This window comes from Cottoperca gobio, chromosome 12, assembly GCF_900634415.1.
Source record: "Cottoperca gobio chromosome 12, fCotGob3.1, whole genome shotgun sequence".
Taxonomy (NCBI): domain Eukaryota; kingdom Metazoa; phylum Chordata; class Actinopteri; order Perciformes; family Bovichtidae; genus Cottoperca; species Cottoperca gobio.
The window spans coordinates 13558226-13577488 of NC_041366.1; the positions used below are offsets into that span (position 1 = coordinate 13558226).

The 19263-nt window shown below is 39.4% G+C and overlaps 1 protein-coding gene across 1 annotated transcript in view; it reads left to right on the plus strand.

Annotated features, from left to right (window-relative positions):
• Positions 1-19263, plus strand: part of astn2 (astrotactin 2) — a 244671-nt gene that overhangs the window by 29117 nt on the left and 196291 nt on the right. Inside the window, exon 2 of the mRNA XM_029444334.1 lies at positions 17638-17825. Coding sequence (XP_029300194.1) covers positions 17638-17825 — 188 coding nt within the window. The remainder of the gene's footprint in view (positions 1-17637; positions 17826-19263) is intronic.

The window sequence follows — 19263 nt, forward strand, 5'->3', positions numbered from 1 at the left end:
TATATAATCTTTTTAATCTTAAACCACGCTATTAGTTCTGTGAGGCTGTACTTGGCCTAATGGTAAGGCCAGCTTGCTAACATTGTCACTATGACAACACGCTGATGTTAAGTTGGTTTAATGTCTGAATGTTCACCGTCTTAGTTTAGCATTTTAGTCTGCCGATATTAAGTACAGCTGAGGCTAATGAGTGTCATTAGATTTTTAGATATTTAGTCAGAAGTTAAAGTATTTGAGTAAAATTTTGACCAGATGGTGGCACGAGATGAAAAATTTAGGGTTTACCATAGTTCATCCTGAGGGGGGCATGAATGTCTGTAGCAAAATGTCATAGCGATCTCTGCAGTACTAGTTGCTGCATGTCCAGGGATGGAAGTAGCCTGCATTTCCTTTCGATACCATTACAAAGTCGTATTTTGTGTACTTTTCAAAACTCCCTAATTTTACTCCTTAAGTACTTTTTACTTACTTTTTTCTCAAGTATTGTAAATGCTACATTTCAAGGCAAATCCGTTACAGAGTAGAGGCTAAGGTCACATGAAAACGTCTTGAGGATAAACTGTGAGAATGGAACTTAAGAAAGATGTTAAATCGGTGGCGGCAGCAGTGAAGAATCTGCTGGTGTGTCTCTAGGGAGGTGACACTGCCCTCAGCTGACACTCTGTAACAGACACATGTTCTAAATGTGTCAGGGGGGTATGGGGGGTGCTCATGTTGCTGATGATGTTCCACTATTGTACACGTTGACATTTAATGCAATTTATGCCTAGGTGTTCTTTAATTTAAATGTTGTATCATACATCATCATAAAACTAATTTTGTCTATACATTTTTTGTACAGATTAATGTTGTACAAGTACTTTTACTTGGGTATAATATTCTAGTACGGGCCATTACTCAAGAATTGATATCCTAAAATGATATGAGATTATTGTGTCTGTTGTTTGTCTGCATGTTGCAATGGTGATCATTTTATTTAATTCTATATTTAATCTGTTACTTTTCTGTTGTTATTTATTGATTGTGATATATGTTGGGACCCCCTTGAAAACAAGATGGTGCATCTCAAGGGGTTTTATTCTAATAAACTAATTTGAACACAAATGATGACATTTTTGGACAGACATGGATGTAGAGAGAGAGAGAGGCTGTCATGCCGCAAAGGACAGCGTGTCGAATTTTGAACCCAGCCCGCTGCGATAAAGTCTCAGCCTTCAGGCATGGGGCACCTGCTCTACCTGGTAAGCTTCCGGGGCCCCCCTAATCGGCTTTTTCTTTGTCAAACTGTCATAACCCCCTTTGTCCACACTCTGCTTTGTGACAGCCAGTGGGTGACTGAATAGAACATTAAGTACATGTATTCTTCCTTCATGGCCATGCACAATTCATTAAAAAATGTGGCTGTGGAGTGCTCTGTTTTGAATGTATTTCTTTGATTCCACACTATGTCCTTGCCAGCTGCCGTTTAATGTTCTCAAAAACTACTGCTTTCCTCATTTATACAGCTCGTTACTACTTACCATGCTCTTACAATTTACCCAATTCAGCCTACACATTTGAAATACATAGTCACTAGTGGGGCCATCATTTTTTATGAGCACATCCTTTTGTGTAAAATAAAATTGCCCAGTCTGAATACCACTGTTACCTGCCCAGAACCTCAAGCACCTTTCCACCTACAGTAGGCTACATTATTTGATTGCAATCTAAGTTTTAACAGGCAGGTCAATTCCGGTGTCAGGTCCAGTTTCTTCAAACTCGAAACCATCTCCAAAATTCACCCTCTGCTCTAGAAAGAATCATTCATTCATGCACTAATATCATCCAGGTTTCACTAATGCAACATAGCAACTATGGTATTATTGTTTGAGGTTAGCCAAGTAAGACTACATAATTGATTAAGTTCATTTAATTTCAAATTGTGGATCAGTTGTTGGTCTGAGACAGGGGTCGGCAACCTTTTCTATCTAAAGAGCCATTTTGCCCCTCTTCCACCAAATAAGATTTGTCTGGAGCCGCAAAACATATTTGATAACACAGCTTATAGATTTAATATATAGTTATACTACATTTGTTGCATTTATGAAATTACAGAATGACAATAAAATAAACTGTTGCTACTTTTACCTGTTTTAACAAAGGAAAACACCAAACTCTTTTGAAGAGAAGGAAAAAATACAGTGGCATGTTTAGGCCTACTTTGAAATAAATTAAACACAGAACTATGCAGGCCTGTTTGAGTCCTCCCCATATTTGTTGAATAAAATAAAACAAATATAATATAAGAATGCACAAAACTATAAAAACGTATAGTTGCAGCCTAACATCTTAATATATATATTTCTTTGGTTTTATCCATGGTTAGCATACCGAGTTAGGCGGGGGTCTGAAACTCAAGATAAGCCACCTGCAGGGAAAGGCAGCGCGCCCATAGATGCAGAATGTGACGCATTTTTTAGTTGACGAAATATAAAAAACATTTTTTTATTTCAGTGTCACCTCGAACTCCAAGATAAGAGGTGTTTCCTTTGAAAGATTGTCCACTGTACAACAAAAAATACATGTTCAATGTTTTTCTTTTGTCAAAGCTATAGGGAGCCACTTCATAGGGGTTAAAGAGCCGCATGTGGCTCCTGAGCCGCAGGTTGCAGACCCCTGGTTTGAGAGAATATCCACCTTCTGGACCTCCACATTCTTTCTATTTGCCTCCCTAATAAAAGGCAGTTCTACTACCTGCATCGGCACTAAGCATTGGCCTTGGACATTAATCATGTACTACTGTATCGCTCAAGATGAAAATAAGTTATTCGGATATTGTACTGTTAAAGTCTGATTCATTCTTGATTCTTCATTGATGTGAACCACTGATGGACCTATTCACTAAGGCTCCACAAAAACGTCCTATATGTCCTAATCCTTGAATGGTCTAGTCTCAGTTTGTTTGTCTTTTGTCTTCTTTGTAACACTCAGCTTGATGGTTATAGGGCTCAGAAGGTGGAATACCAGTTTTTCAAGTCTACAAGGAATTAATGTGATTAATGACAGTCTGCTAATGTAACATTAACAATTCTGCTCTGGCCCTCTTCCTGATCACATATTGATCCATGTTTTTTAGCTAGTAAAGAGTAATCCTTCGAAATAGCCAACAATCTTGAGTTTTTATGAATTCACCATGCACATTTGTCACTGTCTCATGAGTAACAAAGAACTTGACTTATGATCGTGTATATCCACAGTCACCCCCTTATTGTGTCGTAGGTCAGGAAGCCAGTTAAAGTCAACGTGTTGGACACAGCTGGGGCATGACGCCTTACAGTGCACCACTGATTTATCTCCAGTGACAGGGGACCCAACTCAGCTTGCCAATGGCATTACCACCATTAATCAGGAGAGACACAGCCGTGCCCACAGGAAATTAATTAACTCTTAAAAATCAGCAAAGGCTCATTATTTATAGTGGCTAATTTATCGCAGCGCTGTGAATGTCTTGCCATACCATATAAACCCGCATTCATCGAAGAAGAGGGATATTAATGTGTAAGGAGAGAAAGTAAGAGCAGGACAGGTGAGTCAAAGGAACAGCAAGACTTAAAGATGGAGCTTTCGAAGACAGTCAATGCCAATAGAGTGTCTTGGACTGATTTTAATTAATGATGGAATTTTCAGGTTTGAATAAATGTCAGGGCTCTGGTTGAACAGTTTTAGAAGCTTAGAACAGACTCCTAAACGTCTGTCCATGACATGGATGAGTGTAGCACAAAGGACCTTATGAAATTGCACCATTTCTTTTTAAATTGAGAGCAGCAGCTTCACTTCCTGCCCTTAGCCATGACCCTGTAATAGAAAATGAAATGCTGTAGATCCGACTTGATTGTCAGATCCTATTTCTAAATCATTTAGACAACAGTTTCCTGCCCACATATTTCCTTTTTGGGGGAAATTGCTACTGGTTCAAGGGCTTGGAAAATGGTTCAGTATAATGTGGCTTGCTACAATCAGTGCCAGTGTTGGATCTATTGTGTGCCCAGCTAAATCCAGCGGTTAAGTCTCCCTGGAACCATATGCAGCCCCCATTGGCCAAGGACTGAATCCTGCCAGTTCTTTGCTGTTTATTTTTATTTCATCCTGCCTTTCAGTTGCTTTAAATTATCCTATTGATCAATGAAATTATAAAATATATAAAAACAGGCTTTTTTACTTTCCCTTTGATTGCAGACTGCTAATAGAGTTCATTGTGTGTTTTTTCCAAATCAGCAAAGGATACATAAATAATTGAGAGTATTGGGCATCCTATCTACTAGACGGCAAATGATGTATGAGTTATGTAATTTGTACTACAGTAGTGCCAACTATAAACATGGTGCTCAGTTGACAAAAGAAAAAAAGTAGAAATGATTGGAGATGTGGGAAAAGGGCAGCTGGGACAGTGTGTTGTCAGCCCTAACTACATTTTGTTTAGAAAAGGAAACACACTGAGCAACACACTGAATACAGACAATGCCCCGGGGGAGTAGGGGGGAGATAAGAGGGATGAGCACATTGGTCGCAAAGATCCAAGGTTAACATGATAATGGACAAGTAAATGTTAGATGCCTCAAAATTCAGCAGTTGAGAATGAACAAGATCTTAGTTGCCGGTATGGTTACTGTGATGGCCTTGCTTGGGTCGTGGTTCCAAGGCCAGCAGTAATGGCCACACTTTAGGAGTTGTAACAAGAGAGACTGACAAGCAGCCAGACCTGAAACCTTTAGGTGTATAAATAACCCCCTTAGAAAATAAATAAATAAAGTGACTTCAAGATTACTGATGGCAGCAGAGATTGTGCCCTGGAACTATCAGCCAAGGGAGACGTCGAATGGAAAGTGCCAGCAATGACTACTCCATCATGAGAGTTGTGGCAGAGATTTATGAAACATGCCAATGACAAGTTGCACAATAATAGCAGAGGTGCAAGTAATTCTCAGGTTTTTGGTGCTGTGCAAGGCAGAATGGTAATCTCTTCAGGTTTAAACATTCACCACCCAGCAAGCTCTAAATAGCAAGAACCTATTAAGCATCTACTGTGATGATGCCATTGAGCGATATTGGGTACACTGCCACATATTGATTAATTGTCCGGACTAAAAGTGGCATTTTACCTGATGATTCGCAACACAATGGGGTGAAGGATATAGTACATGTATAGGATGTATGGATCTAAAGGCATACATCTACAAGAACATAGACAGGATAATCTTTGCCAGTAGCTGTCCTTGTGTTCCTCTGAAAATCTGAATATGAACCCACTTTTCAGAGTAATATTTTCTCAGAGGAACCCACTTTGAAAAGGTGATGTTTACATGTCTTACAGAACAGAAGATTGCCCTCTGTTCGGTGATTATGTTCTGAAAAAATGTTTATTCAGCATAAAAACGACATTGGTAAACCAATAATAGTGCTCCGCATTCAGTTTAGGGCCATCTTCCTCAGAAGTGTACCCATGATGGAGGGATTTTAGTATAATGAGCATATTAGATCCGTAATGATATCTTCCTATCCCGCACACTAACGTTGCTTTGCCACAGGCTTGACATGGAAGTCATGAAAGGATGCCCTTATAGCATTATAGTGACCATGCTGGTACAGGCTATATAGCCAGAGAGTCATGCCTCATGATTCACTTCCTGGTTGAGACTGAATAAGACCTTCATGTATGTCACCACTGAGTCTGTGCCAGGCAGAAGATGGATCTTGTGAGCAGCTGGCCAAGTGTCAAGCTCATCATGTCAAGCTAGATCAATTCCTGTTAAGAAGAAAATAGTCACAGACTGATTTCCATTTACCTTACAAAGTTTTCAGTGCCAGCACTATGACAAAATGCATTAAGGGGCAAAATAACAGCCTTAGGCTCGTGGGCTCGTGCCAAGGCCTGAATGGCTGGCTGACATGTGCAGACTTTGCTGAAAGGTTAAGGTATGGCTCTACCAGCATGGAATCAACCAGATCTCAAAGTACCCATCTTAGCAGTGAAGAACTGGTATCACTGGAAGGGGCTGTGATTGGCAACATGCCTGTGTAGCATCACACTCTGGCCCTCGGAGGACGAATCAAGAACAGAAGCCAGATGAGTCAAAATATTACAAGATAATCCTCATTGGTGTATGCAATTACTAGAGCAAGACTTAATTTCTAATCCTGAAACTAGTTAAGAGTGAGGTTAGTGAGAAAAGGCTTAAATCTAGCGTTGAGAAACATCCCATGTGTCAACCCCTGACGGACATGACCCATTATAAATCAAATATTTTTATGATTATTTTCTCCTCCCCAACTGCATGCTGGAGTATATACAAATCCCAGTTCAATTCCCACTATAAATTCATCCTTGACCAGTGTATTTTCAGTTGGATACACTACACACAACACATCATGGCCTGTTGTGACAAGGCCATTATTGTCCGCTGTTGCTATTGTTTTTCGTGAAGGCCATTACTGCTGGCCTTGGAACCACGACCCAAGCAAGGCCATCACAGTAACCATACCGGCAACTAAGATCAGCATGACCAAGAGGGTACAGCTCATGAAGCAGACTTCAAGCCTCCTGAAAATCTTAAGCCAAAACCTGCATCAACCACTAAAGTTTGGTCTATGCGCAATATAATTGACTCAACCACTAAAGGGCTTTCACGTCAAGAATGATAACTATAAAGACGACAATAAAGATGTGCGCATCCACCGATGAACGATAACACTATTTTCTGTGAACAGTGGTACCAAGCATGTTCTGCGCTCTCCAGCTGTGTCGCAGCCCCAAAATGCATATTGATGGCCTGTTAATGCTGTACGTTACTCAGAGGAAGACATTAAGATAAGGGTATAAATAATAGAACAAGAAAACAGTTCAAAAGTAGACGCCGCACAGCTTTGGTGTTGTACTTCTTTCTGCACCACAGAGGCAAAGAGAGAGACAAGCTGTTGATTTCAATAAGTACGCTTTATTGCTGATATAAATTATGTTCAAACATAATTGTAGTAATCCACCCTCCCGTGTGGGAAAAAATACGTCTTCATCCTCAATATTGAACAGCAATATTTTGTATAAAGAAAACAACATTGTTTCTCATTCATTATCAGTGAGGCCCCTCCACATTACATATCTTGAGAGCATTTTCTATTTTGACTTTCCTTGACACATGGGTTTACATGAATGCTGTAATGCGGTTGAGAATCACCGCATCAATGCATTCTACCTCCATATTTGACCGAGGTCTCAATTGAAGAGGTTAAAACAAAGGATTAGTAAAACGTAATGTGTGTACTATTGCACCCAAACCTGCCACTTTGCCACTGGCAGACAGCCCCCAGCGGTGGACGAGCCTTGCATTATAGTAAGAGAGAGATGTGAAATCAGAATATGTCTTGTTAATGGGATTGTGGTGTTTTAGAAGAAGCCTATGCACTTGGCAGATAAGGGGACTGTTTATCCTGTTAATGTGTCACTTTAAATACATTAGGAGTAGGAGGGCTCCTGAATATGTTTTGTTGGCACTCTGCCTCACTAATCCTGAAGAGTGCAAGGGACAAAGCATTTATGGTTCCAGACAAAAAAATATATATATATTTTCTTGTGGGGTAATGATGCTTATTTCCTGGGGAAAACTAAAATGATTATGTGATTTAATTGCACAATAAAATCTGCAAAATATTAAGTTATTTAAAGTTAAGGTGACCTTGAGTAACAATGAATGCAAAGATAAACACGAGCATACAGTACATAGGCTCATGTGCATGTGTAAATGCCCACACACACACACACACGAATGATAACACACACGGCCGAATGTATTCACTGCTAATGAGAGATAATCCAGGTCCCACTGTGGGTCCAATGGCAAGCAGCTATTTATTTATTCTATTTACACTGTTACAACAAGTTCCCAGAGGTCTGCTAGTCCCACTATAAAAAACAAATGCTGTTCTATAGTGCATTGCTTAATATGCATTTGTCTTTGTTATTAGAAAATATGTAAGATTATATTTAGCCATATTTCTAGAAGGTTATGACTTTTTTTTTTTTATAGTTAAAATATATATAGTTTTATTTCCTGCTCTCACAGAAAATATGTAAGATGCATTATATGGCTGTGACTTTCACTTACCTCCTGGGATGTTTATTGGAGTAAAAAAAGAATGAAACATCTGCTTTCTTGAAGACACTCAGTGTGACTGCCTAATACTGTTAGTACCACACCTTGGTTATGTGTTCTGAAGTCATAAGTCACCTTCTCCTTCATGCTGGGAAGCTCACTGGAGGTGTCTCTGAAAATATGATTGGTTTTCTGTAGGAGGTGGTCAGTACGCAGTCCAAAAGCTGCTGCTGTGACTGAGCACAGTAGGAGTTAGCGTGGGTGTCAACATCAGCGATAAAACCTGAGAGGCACTGGCAGGGCCTTTTGTAAACAGGGAATCCTTTAGAGGACCTCACTAATCTCCAAGGACAAAGTTGTTCCCACTGTCTCAAATCCATTAACATCCCTCCTTCTCTATTGATATTAACTAGAATGGCTGTTTTCTTTGTCACACACTGTATATTTAGGGAACCGTCAGACAGATATGGAAATGGACTTCATTAATCAATTGTTAATACTTATAAGGAATGTCTGTCGGTGACTAATTCAGACACATATTTAGATAAAAGGCAGTTAGTGCCATTATATCAGGCATATATCAGTGGTGGTGTGAGATGGAAAACGGGTCAAGAGAAACCGGTGTTGAGTCAACAGAATTGGATCCCACAGTGCTGATTAAGCTAGGAAGTATAGAGATGGCAGTCTACAGTTAGATGTCTGGATGGAGGAGAAAAGTACTGGCAGCTTTTTCTTGTCTTTGTTTGTGTTTGTTAATTTCACAAACTGAATGTTTATGAGAAATCCCAGTACCATAGAATATCATTAGAACTCTTATAAAGCTTCAACTTACCATTAATCTAACCGTACTGTTTCCAAAGTGTACCACCGTTTAAGACGTTTGATCGAGTTGTCAGAGAGTCTATCACAGTGGGTTTACTGATGTTATTGTGTGTTGGCAATGTGGGTAAGACTTTATACCTCACTTAAAAATCTGTTTTTTAGTATTTAGAGCTTTGTTTTTATGGTATTTAGTACCAGTTCCAATTTGGAATTCCTAATTCATCTTTGTAAGAAACATGAAATAATCATGATTTTCTGTTCCTCTGGTTTAATTCTAAATTCCCAAATACCTAAAATTGCACCAAAATGTGTGGCTAAGCTTCACACAAGACTGAAGTCATTCAGCTAAATGTAATCACACAATAATGTTGTGCACGGTAGGAAGCTGGTCTCACCAGACAAACCATTTTTCTGCAATGCACTATGAGATTGTGTCCTCAGTCTTGCCCTAGAATTGACTAATGTTAGCATTTCTAAATCAACTGAAAAAGTCTAAAACTGAACATTAAACATGTGGCTTTGTATCGTATTTTCTTTTAGCTTTTTGTATGTGTGTTCACTGAGTTCCTTTTGGCAGGTAATAACATTTAAATTCGACTTAAATGCTCGTCAAATAATTCTCCTAAAATTGCCTGAAAATGTGAGTCTCTCTCTTCTTCCGAATAAACATAGGTGTTGCTCACTGACGGTGAGAAAACTACATGGACCAATTTATTTGATATTGCTGCTGGACTGATCATTTCAACAGAAACAAACACCCATGCACAGAATCCCGCTGTGTGTCCGTGTACAAAAAATAAATCATTGCTGTATTTTTATTTGTTTTCATTTTCATTGTACTTTAAGTGAATGCCAGCTATTTCATTAGTGTTTGTAATGAGACATTAGGGTGGCATTTAGTTGCATGGGTGTTAAATTATAAAAAGGGACCCTGCGATGCTTTTGTAGCTCATGCTGCATTTGCTTAAATATTTCATCGCTCCCATCAGGTAATGTTTAAATGGTAATGGCACAGTTAGCATTTTGGGAATGGGAGGATATGACATCAACACCATTTAGTTGCTAATCAGGGGTGCGTTTATTTCAACCTGTTTGTTTTGCTGCTGATTAACAGTTTCTGTCTACATCTGACTGTAGACTGACGTTAAGAATAAGTTACCTTTGTCACAGGTGACAGAAACGTTTTGAGGCAGAATTTGAATGTCTTGGAAGTATGCTAATATTCACTTTTGATGAATGCCAAACTGATACAGTAAATCCCCTTCCCATCTCTGTCTCTGTCTGCTTGTCTCTCTCTTTCACATATTCTCCCTTCTTCTTTTCTGTCCTTGCTTTTATATTTTTGGGCCGGGACATTGGAAACCAATGAATTCATCCTTATTCCCTCATATGAATTATTGAATATTCATCTGCCACCCATACTAGGCAGCCTGAGCGATGAGATGTGGGGTGCAGTCAGTGGAAGAGAGGACGCATTATGTCATGTATGTAATGACGAGCAGGAAAGTGCCTTTAGGGAGCAAGCTTTCATCACAGATAAAGTTGATGACATGAGCTTGTTGCCGAGCTGTCATGGAGCTGTCAGGCTTGCACAATCGGTGACTCTGAACTGCTATGATCACCTTTTTAAACTGATTAGAGCCAACCTGTCAGGAGCGCGACTTAATATGTGGGCGGGCAGAAGACTCTCTGTATGTACTGTATATGCGTGTATCAGCTCCTCTGCAACATATTTGAATGCTGGTATCCGTACTGTTTTGAACTCATGTCAGACTGTTGAAGGCAGTACAACCTGACCGTGATTGTCATTATCAAAACGCAGCTTGTTGTAATGGGAAGCGATGATGTTAGAATGTGTTGTTTAACAAAACAGATTCAGACAGTAATGTGAGTTTCTTACGTGAAACCATCTCCCTAGCTGGAAATAATAGCGGATGAGGGTTGAATTGAAGATGTATTCAGGTAATGCGTTTGGGTGATGGTCCATTGACGCTGAAGAAGATTTTTTGCCTCTGTGGGCTCATAGAATTTTTGAGACATTCTATTCGAATGAGTTCCAGCTGTGATTCAGAAAATATGCCCATATCTGAGTAAAATCACCGTGGTTACAGTGATAGTGTTAAAGGAATGTTTCCGTTGCACATGATCAGTGGAGCAGCGCCAGGATTTGTCTCTGGATGACATCATTACCAGTCTTTTCCCAGCTGTTTGGTATAAGGAACTACTAATCCCTACCTACTAATTCAAACACTGTGATGTTGGAACAGCAAATGTGTATTCAGTGTAAGGGTGGAAACCCAGCTTTGTATAATCAATTAGATGTGGGATAACATTTATTTCACCTAGTTTGGCATTTTCACTCCAACACTGTCTTTGTATGCAAAGTAACAAAGGCTCATTACTGCCCTCTGTGGCCAAATGGAGGAAAAACACTCGCCGCCACTGCGGTTGGTTCTTGACATTCCTGAGAACTGCAGTTGGTATTTCCCCCTTTTACATCCTCACTCCAAAATAAGGACAAGTGACAGCAAGACTGGCAGCAAGTTAAAGAGCAACTGCAATTCAGGAGCTGATATTGACGCTAGCTAGAACTGCTAGTAACAGGTCGGTAAAGAAGGAGTCAACTCATCTGTACAACCAGCCTTCTAAAAGCTTCATTAAGTGATTATTTTGGCCCATTGTCACCAGTGTAAATGAGCTGTAAACACACTATTGACATACTATCACCGAATTAAGTTGATCAGGTGAACTTAGCAAATAACTGCTTATTTAGATATCTAGCAGATACGGACTAACATAATAATTAATTTAGAGTTGTGTTTGTATTTATGAATGAAGGGACAATATTCACTCCACTTTTTTAGCTTTGGCCCTTACCAACTCTTGAGAGAAACTGTCGAGGACTTGTCTCTAATTTGTTTTAGAGCTTGCTTGCTGACAACAGCTGCCTTCTGCAAAATGTAAGTAATAATACTAAGAGGGCAGTTAGACGAGATTTGATGGATATCTGTACAAAGGAAAGCAAACAAAAACATCTGGTTTGAGGTTAGAAAGCTCACTTTTTTAAACATATGTTAATGTGTATTCTTGGTTTAGTGAACAGTGCAGCAATTTGTCGGGTCATATGGTCAATGCTTTGCTAATTGGGTTGGTCTGTGTTTAGTTTCAGTCTGCAACTTGCAGCTGCTAAGGTTTGTTGCTATCAAGTTTGGTAGGTGGGAGACTCAATTTGGAAAATACAGCATTGATTTACCTGTAACAGATGTATGGCACTCCTCTGATGTTCTCCTGCAGCTGATACAATTCCACTGATTAAATCCTGAATTTACCCACGGAGGTAGCTTATGAGTAAAACTATTTATTTTTTTAGTTTATGCAAGAGACATGTTTTTATTTGCTTTATGGGAAGCAGCATATATTTAGGATGCAAGTTTTCAGGGTTGCCTCCGCTGTGGAGTGGCTCCCAGGCCGTCATGTTCTTACTCAGTAGTTGTGGGCAACCTCATCTCATCAAATACCCAACTCTGAGAGTCCACATCTGAACTGCTCAAGGCAAAATTTTAAGAATGTAAAACCTACAGTACAAATTGAACTCTGCACTTCTTGATAAACCTTGCAAACGATGAAAAATATGAAAGATCTTAAAGGACACACAGAGAAAAGAAAAGGCAGCACTTTTAATCACCAGCTCTTAAGACTTCTGCTGACATTGAGTGTTCAATGGATTACACTTGTGTCTTAAGTACCTACAGAGACAACCTAGTGAAGAGTAAAAAAAAGAAACTTTATCAAGGATTTGTCCAAGCTTTCAATATCTCTCTGCCGACTCTATGAGAAGTGAAAAGGGACTTAACTAAGGTTTGGATATTTGTTGTAACAGCTTTTTTGCCTCAGTTTTTATCATGAATTCTTCCAGTAACTTGGCATGTACCCCAAATCAGCATTCGTTATTTGGGAAAGCACAAATTATGCAATGGGAATAGATATCTCCTCCACCCAAAGCTGCTCATTATTACGTATAAGGGGGGAAAAAAGAAGCCATGTCTGTACGTCAGTTTTTTCTTCAAATTGATTCATATCAGTGTGGATGGCCTCAAGATAAAAATGCCCATTCTGTTTGCCTCATAGGACTCTGATTTGACTAACTAGTCGTTTCATTTACTATACATAATTGAAAAGTGATCACTGTATTCCCCCACAGAGTCAGTGCACAGCAAACAGCGGGCTGACGGCTGGATTTCTTTCAGACCACCACAGTTTTTAGCTGCATGTGTTCATTTCCTCCATTAAAAAACAAATAATAATAATAAAAATAAGGATGGGTTTTCTTAAATAACTAAATGGACTGCTTTTAAATAGCATTCACACATATTCATACAGAGTCAGAGTCAGAGGCTCCCATACAAGGTGCACATTAGGTCATTAGTAGTGATAACCATTCACACCACTCACCGCTGGCCAGGCCATCGGGAGCAATTGGGGGTCAGTATCTTGCCCAAGGACACTTTGACATGCAGGGGCTGGGGATTGAACCCCCAACCTTCCGACCAGTGGATGACCACTCTACCTCCTGAGCCATAGCAGCCCAGTAACCCAGTCAAAATATAATTTCAAAAACAACAACATTTTACCTTGTATTTCAGTCAAAAGTCAACTGTTTAAGACGCTGTATGTTTCAGCCATAGGTTTCATGGAAAATTCAGCCCAGTTCAAAGGAGGGCAGCGGTGGGGTCAGACAGTTCATAAAACTTGGTTTAATCAAAAATAAAGATATAGATAGATGAAAAGTATTGTATGAGAATGTGGATATATATTTAATAATCAATTATATGCCAATAATAAATCAATGAAATGATTTATAGGCACACACATTGATTTGCCAATGAACATTAGGTTAGTAAATCCAACATTTTCCCAATCTGGTCTTCTATCCGAATAACAGATACAGAGACGGATAAGTTTGTTGGTTGAACAGATACAGATATTGACGTCTCCGTACACGTCTACCAGTAACTAAATGATGGCGCTGTTCCCTAAACATCGATGATCCCTTTTATCCGTTGAGAAGCCTCAGAGTCGTTCTAATTTCTTTTAGTTGAGTTGAGTTTCTTTTGCTGTGTAACTGCACGCAGAGCAATGCAGCATGACGAGCTATAAACTTTTGCTTGTCTCAAGGAAATAGAGAAGAGTAAGATAAGATAAGATAAGATAAGATAAGTGTAATGCATTGTGGCACAGATCAGCACTCTCTTCAGTTTGCTGCTCCACCACCCTGTGAATCTACTTAGGAAACCAGCTTGAACTACCAATTTACCCACACAATGACACAATGCTTTCAAAATCAGCCAAAGAAGAACAATGAGGAGAGACAATTTAAAGAGTACACACAGTTTTCATCATGAATTCCTGAGGATGACGCTACATTATAATGTCTGTATACTTTGCATTACAGCTTGTTTACCTGCCTTATAACTATTTTCCAAAACGCACCATACTTTTTAAATGCATTCCTGCATTTGATACAGCAATTTGCTTCAGTTCATTTCCTTATGAATTGAAATATATATATTTTTTAAATACACTTGCAAATGCTAAAAATGAGCTTTAAATGTGTTCTACCAATCTACCAACGTTTGAGTCCTTTTTGTGTTGCATGCAGTTGTACCTAACCAGGGGTTGATTGAGAACCTGCCCTGTTGCTGCGACTGTACTCTCAAGCAATCTGGATATTTTGAGTTTTGGCAAAAATACAGCAACCTTTTTTAACAGGGAAGCTCACATGATCCTTCTCCTGACATCCTTGTTTACTAAAGGCTCGTCTGATGAAATGTATTAGTGAGAAAACATTTTCACATTGCTACTCCTAAGAGCTATTCTATTACTCCACAATTAACTTCAAGGTGAGCGTAGGATCACTGACGATATCTTTACAAAGTAACTTTGAAATGGATTTGTGTCGACTCGAATGAATTTAGAACCTTTACACTGGTACACTTTGTCACCAGTAATGTGAAGAATACATTATTTGTAGTTATGGCCCATACAATGCAAAACCACCAGTATGGTATGCATAATGTGACAGGCATAATATAAGTTTGCCTTTCTTCTACTGGAGCTTTATGGACACAATACTGATAACCCATAAGAAAAGAATGGGTTTCTGGAATATGCTGTTTAACCCTATAAGGATCCAAATTTCTTTGTGATCCATACAGTTAATGGAGACATGTTTTGTCTTTGAAATGTTTACTATGGCATACCTTTGGGTTGTCCTTGGACTCAGTTTGGGAGACGGTTTGTAATGCTGACGCCCTTGCTGGGAGCATATAGTGGCGTCATTCACACACATACAATGGGCACATGCACACAGTCACTGCACATATACACATTAATAATGCTCCTCCTAATGAATTACTAGCAGACCTTGAGGCCATACACCTTTATCCAAGTATCGTCTGGCCAGGTGCCCAGTGACAAGCCTCATAGCACAAAAGACAAGGACACGCACACATACAAACACACGATCCTTTTGTCTTTAAATAGCATGCTTACTGAGCTTCCTCATCTACATAACAATAGTACAAAGGTAGGTAACAGCCCTCAAAACTCTATTACTCTCCATCCATCCATCCATCCTGCATGCGATGGCTTCTCTTACAACCCTTGCTTTTCATTTGTTCACATGAAAATCACTTTTAATTTAGATCAAATAGTGTCAGTGTTGTGCACAATCACAGTTATTTAAAGCTATCTGAAATGCACATACAGTACGTGAGAAAAATGTCAAGGTAAATTTGACAGGAGCTTGATAAGCTCTGTTTTAAAACAGTAACAGATGGCGGGAGGCGTCTCACTGTTGGCCCAGCTTTATCTCCCGTCAAGGTGAAAGGTCAAGCAGCTAGTCTTCAGCCCACAGATTAAACATAAAGACTTGAATGGCCAGCAGTTATGGCATTAAGAAATTTCACACCCTACTAAATTTTAGCATAAGCTGTAGTCAGCAAAAGTATAGAGCACCTCACCGTTACAGTACAAGAGGAAGGATGTAGTGTACTTTCAGAGGGTGTGCTCATTTAGGAGTGTGAACATTGTCTCAATGCTGAAATAACCAACGAGATGATGGTCAGAAAATTCTTCGACAACAATTGTAATTATTAAATTAGTAATGTGATTTATTTATTTACTGGTTCTTGCTTTGCACATGTGGGGATTTTTTCATCTGACAAACAAGCTGAAGGCGTCACTATGGACTGGACATGATGCTGTTAATCTTTAACTATTTTCTGACATTTTCTATAGACTAAATAATAATTAATTAATTATATAAAATATAATCAGTTAAGGGAAATTATAAAGGAAAATGATTGTTAATTGCAGCCCGACACTGACTATATTTAAATAATGTTGCTTTACTAGGTAATAGAGAATTCTAATATGAGGTCTAAATACCTTATTTTAAGAGTTCTGTCATTATCTGAGGGTGTATCTGTTCTGTATGCTCCCTCCCTGCACCTTAGGGTCAATGGCACTATTGAGCATAGAGCACATAACCCCACCCCGCCGTTCATGTCCTCTGACCCAGAGTCAGTGGGTTAATAACCAGCTGCACCGAAAGCCATTTGTCATTTGCTACCTGCCGCTGATAGGAGATGTCAGCAGATGTCTATGCCCTTGTCACCCAGCCACATGACAAACACTGTATCAAGCTCAGCAATCTGAGGCTCCCTGAGGCTTCTCAGTACTCCTCTACTGAACAACCACTCCCGCTTGATAACATTAGATTCTTGGGCTATGATCCATATCGAGATAAACTAGTGAACCCCCCTCTGTTCTTTTTCATCTCCTTTTTCAAATTGCTCCATAATTTTTTTTTGTGCAAATGTTTCTCTCTCCTGTGCTTCTTAATGTTTCTACCTTTCCTTTGATGTTTGATACTTAATGCCAGCACTGGCCCAGAGCTAATGCTTTTCTATTGGTACAAAAAAATGGTTGGTCGGATGGTTTATACAGATAAGCAGAGGACGTTGAATGGTGACTCGGCATTTCTACAACTGCTTTGGACATATGCATTTAATCAATCAATCAAACCAATTGTCTTCCCTTTTGTAGACGTTTTTGTGTCTGTGTTTCTTGCCTGACAAAAACAAAGGAAAGTGTAAACAAATGGATATCAACAGGAGTAAGCCTTCCCCATCTGTGACTCATTTTGTCTATAATTGAAGGGCTGTATTGATTGTGATGGCTGAAACATTTGCCACTCATGCATTTAGAATTTAGAGAAATCTCTGACTAATACCATCGGTGAAGAAGTTGTCATCATAAAGATTTCATCAAAGCAGCTAAGCAGTGCAATGGCTTGACAGTAATTCCTCCCGAGATAGCTCCACAAATGCACAAAATTATGACAGCCTAAGAAGTCTGTCCAGCAATTCAGGAGTTCAAAGTTTTCTAGTCACAGCACAGTGTTGATTTGCACTGAGACAGAGGACTGCACTGGAATACTAATGCATAACCAGTCACATTTGAACTTTGGTTTATTCCTCACTGGCTATTTAGATGTTTTTCTTTTCTTTTGAATTCTCACACAACAAGGTTAGGAAGAAAAAAAAAGACTTTAACAGACACAGTTTGAATGTAAACCTCTCATGGATTAAATGTTGTTCCCTTTTTCCTCTCTCCTTGTTCTCTGCAGAGATGTCGGGTACAGGAGAAGATATTTCTCAGGTGCACTGGAAGCAGCAGTGGTTGGAAAATGGGACACTGTACTTCCATGTGTCCATGACCGAGTCGGAGCTTCTAGCCCAGACGACACAACCCTCAGCTCGGGAGCCGGCTCATGCCCTACATGAACACATGCATCTGCTACACATCTCGGTTATGGTAAGTAATGAGTACCCTAAGCCTAGAGCTGTGGTTGTGGATATAGATCATCAGAATTCATATATAACATGGCTAAAGCATACAGAAACCATTATTGACAGATTAGCCTGACAGTCCTCTTTGGGGTCATCCACAGTGTCACATGCGACTTCTTCTTCCTGTACAAAGAAGCATACTGTACAGTTTGACACTCGAAAATGAGTGTTTCATAATGTTGCAACAAATGTAGTGAAAGATCTTTCCCATTTTATTTCTGTCGACCTTAAGTAAGGTCAAGACAGAAAGTGTCACGGCAAATGCATTTTGGTGACATAGGGTATACTCGCAGGGTACTACAGTAGTTGGCGAGCTAACTGCTAACACGCTAGACAGCCAGTCGTGTAATTTTCTTCTCAGGAATGTACATCATCGTTGAATTCAATAAAGAGTTATTTAAAGAGGGGGGGGGATGTTAGCCCTGTCACTAACAGGACAACAATTTGACACTGTTCATTTATCAGTTTCGTCTCATAACCGTCTGAACCATTCCTCTTTTCAAAGCAGTTTATACTCTGACAGAGGAGGTTAATTAAAATTGGATGGTGCAACACAGCTAATTAGCTACAATAGATTCCTCCATCTTTGAATCTTCGGCTCTCCTTTTACCAAAGGTCAACACTGTCAAGGCAGCTTGCTATTGTACAATAAGACACAATCATGTGTCAAAGTTGAACATTGACAAAAGAAATGTGCATGTATTTACTTCGCACTTGCGAGTGCATCCACTAAGCGCAGCCATTCCATTAAAATGAAATAATTTCACCGTAACATTTCACCCCTTTGTATGCTGGTGTGACTCGGTCTTTACTGTGATTTTTGAAGCAACATCCCACCACCAGATATGTATGAAATATCTATTTGTAGTAGTGTACCTTGTGTCTGTCAGTGTTGCATATGTTGATGCTCCTGTTAATCTTATTTTATTGCTAAGTGTGTTTAGACACCTTGAGTTGATATTGCACTTTAGATAAGAATGGACTTTACTCCATTCTGCATAATAGATTTGGTGATTTGCTGTGCAGTCCGGCTGCACCTAAGCAGTGGATGCACCTATTGGTGTATTAGTTCTTGCTGATGGGATGCTGTCAGGATATACGGGAGAGTGTCAAGGTTTTTGTCTCACCCAATACAAACCAAACTTCAACTAGTTACAAATGCTGCAGCAAGACTCCTCACAAAATCCAATAGAAGAGTCCACACAACGCCTATTTTAGCATCTGGTTACCTGTAAGTCTTTAGAATTGATTTTAAAATTGTAATGATTACTTTAAAAGCACGTTTGGGGTTGGCACCCCCCGATTACTTCACCAATATACTAATCCCTTACAAATCTGAATGCGAAGATCCTCTTTCAGAGGTCCTTTAGTGATTTTTAGGTCATGGCTAAAAACCAGAGCAG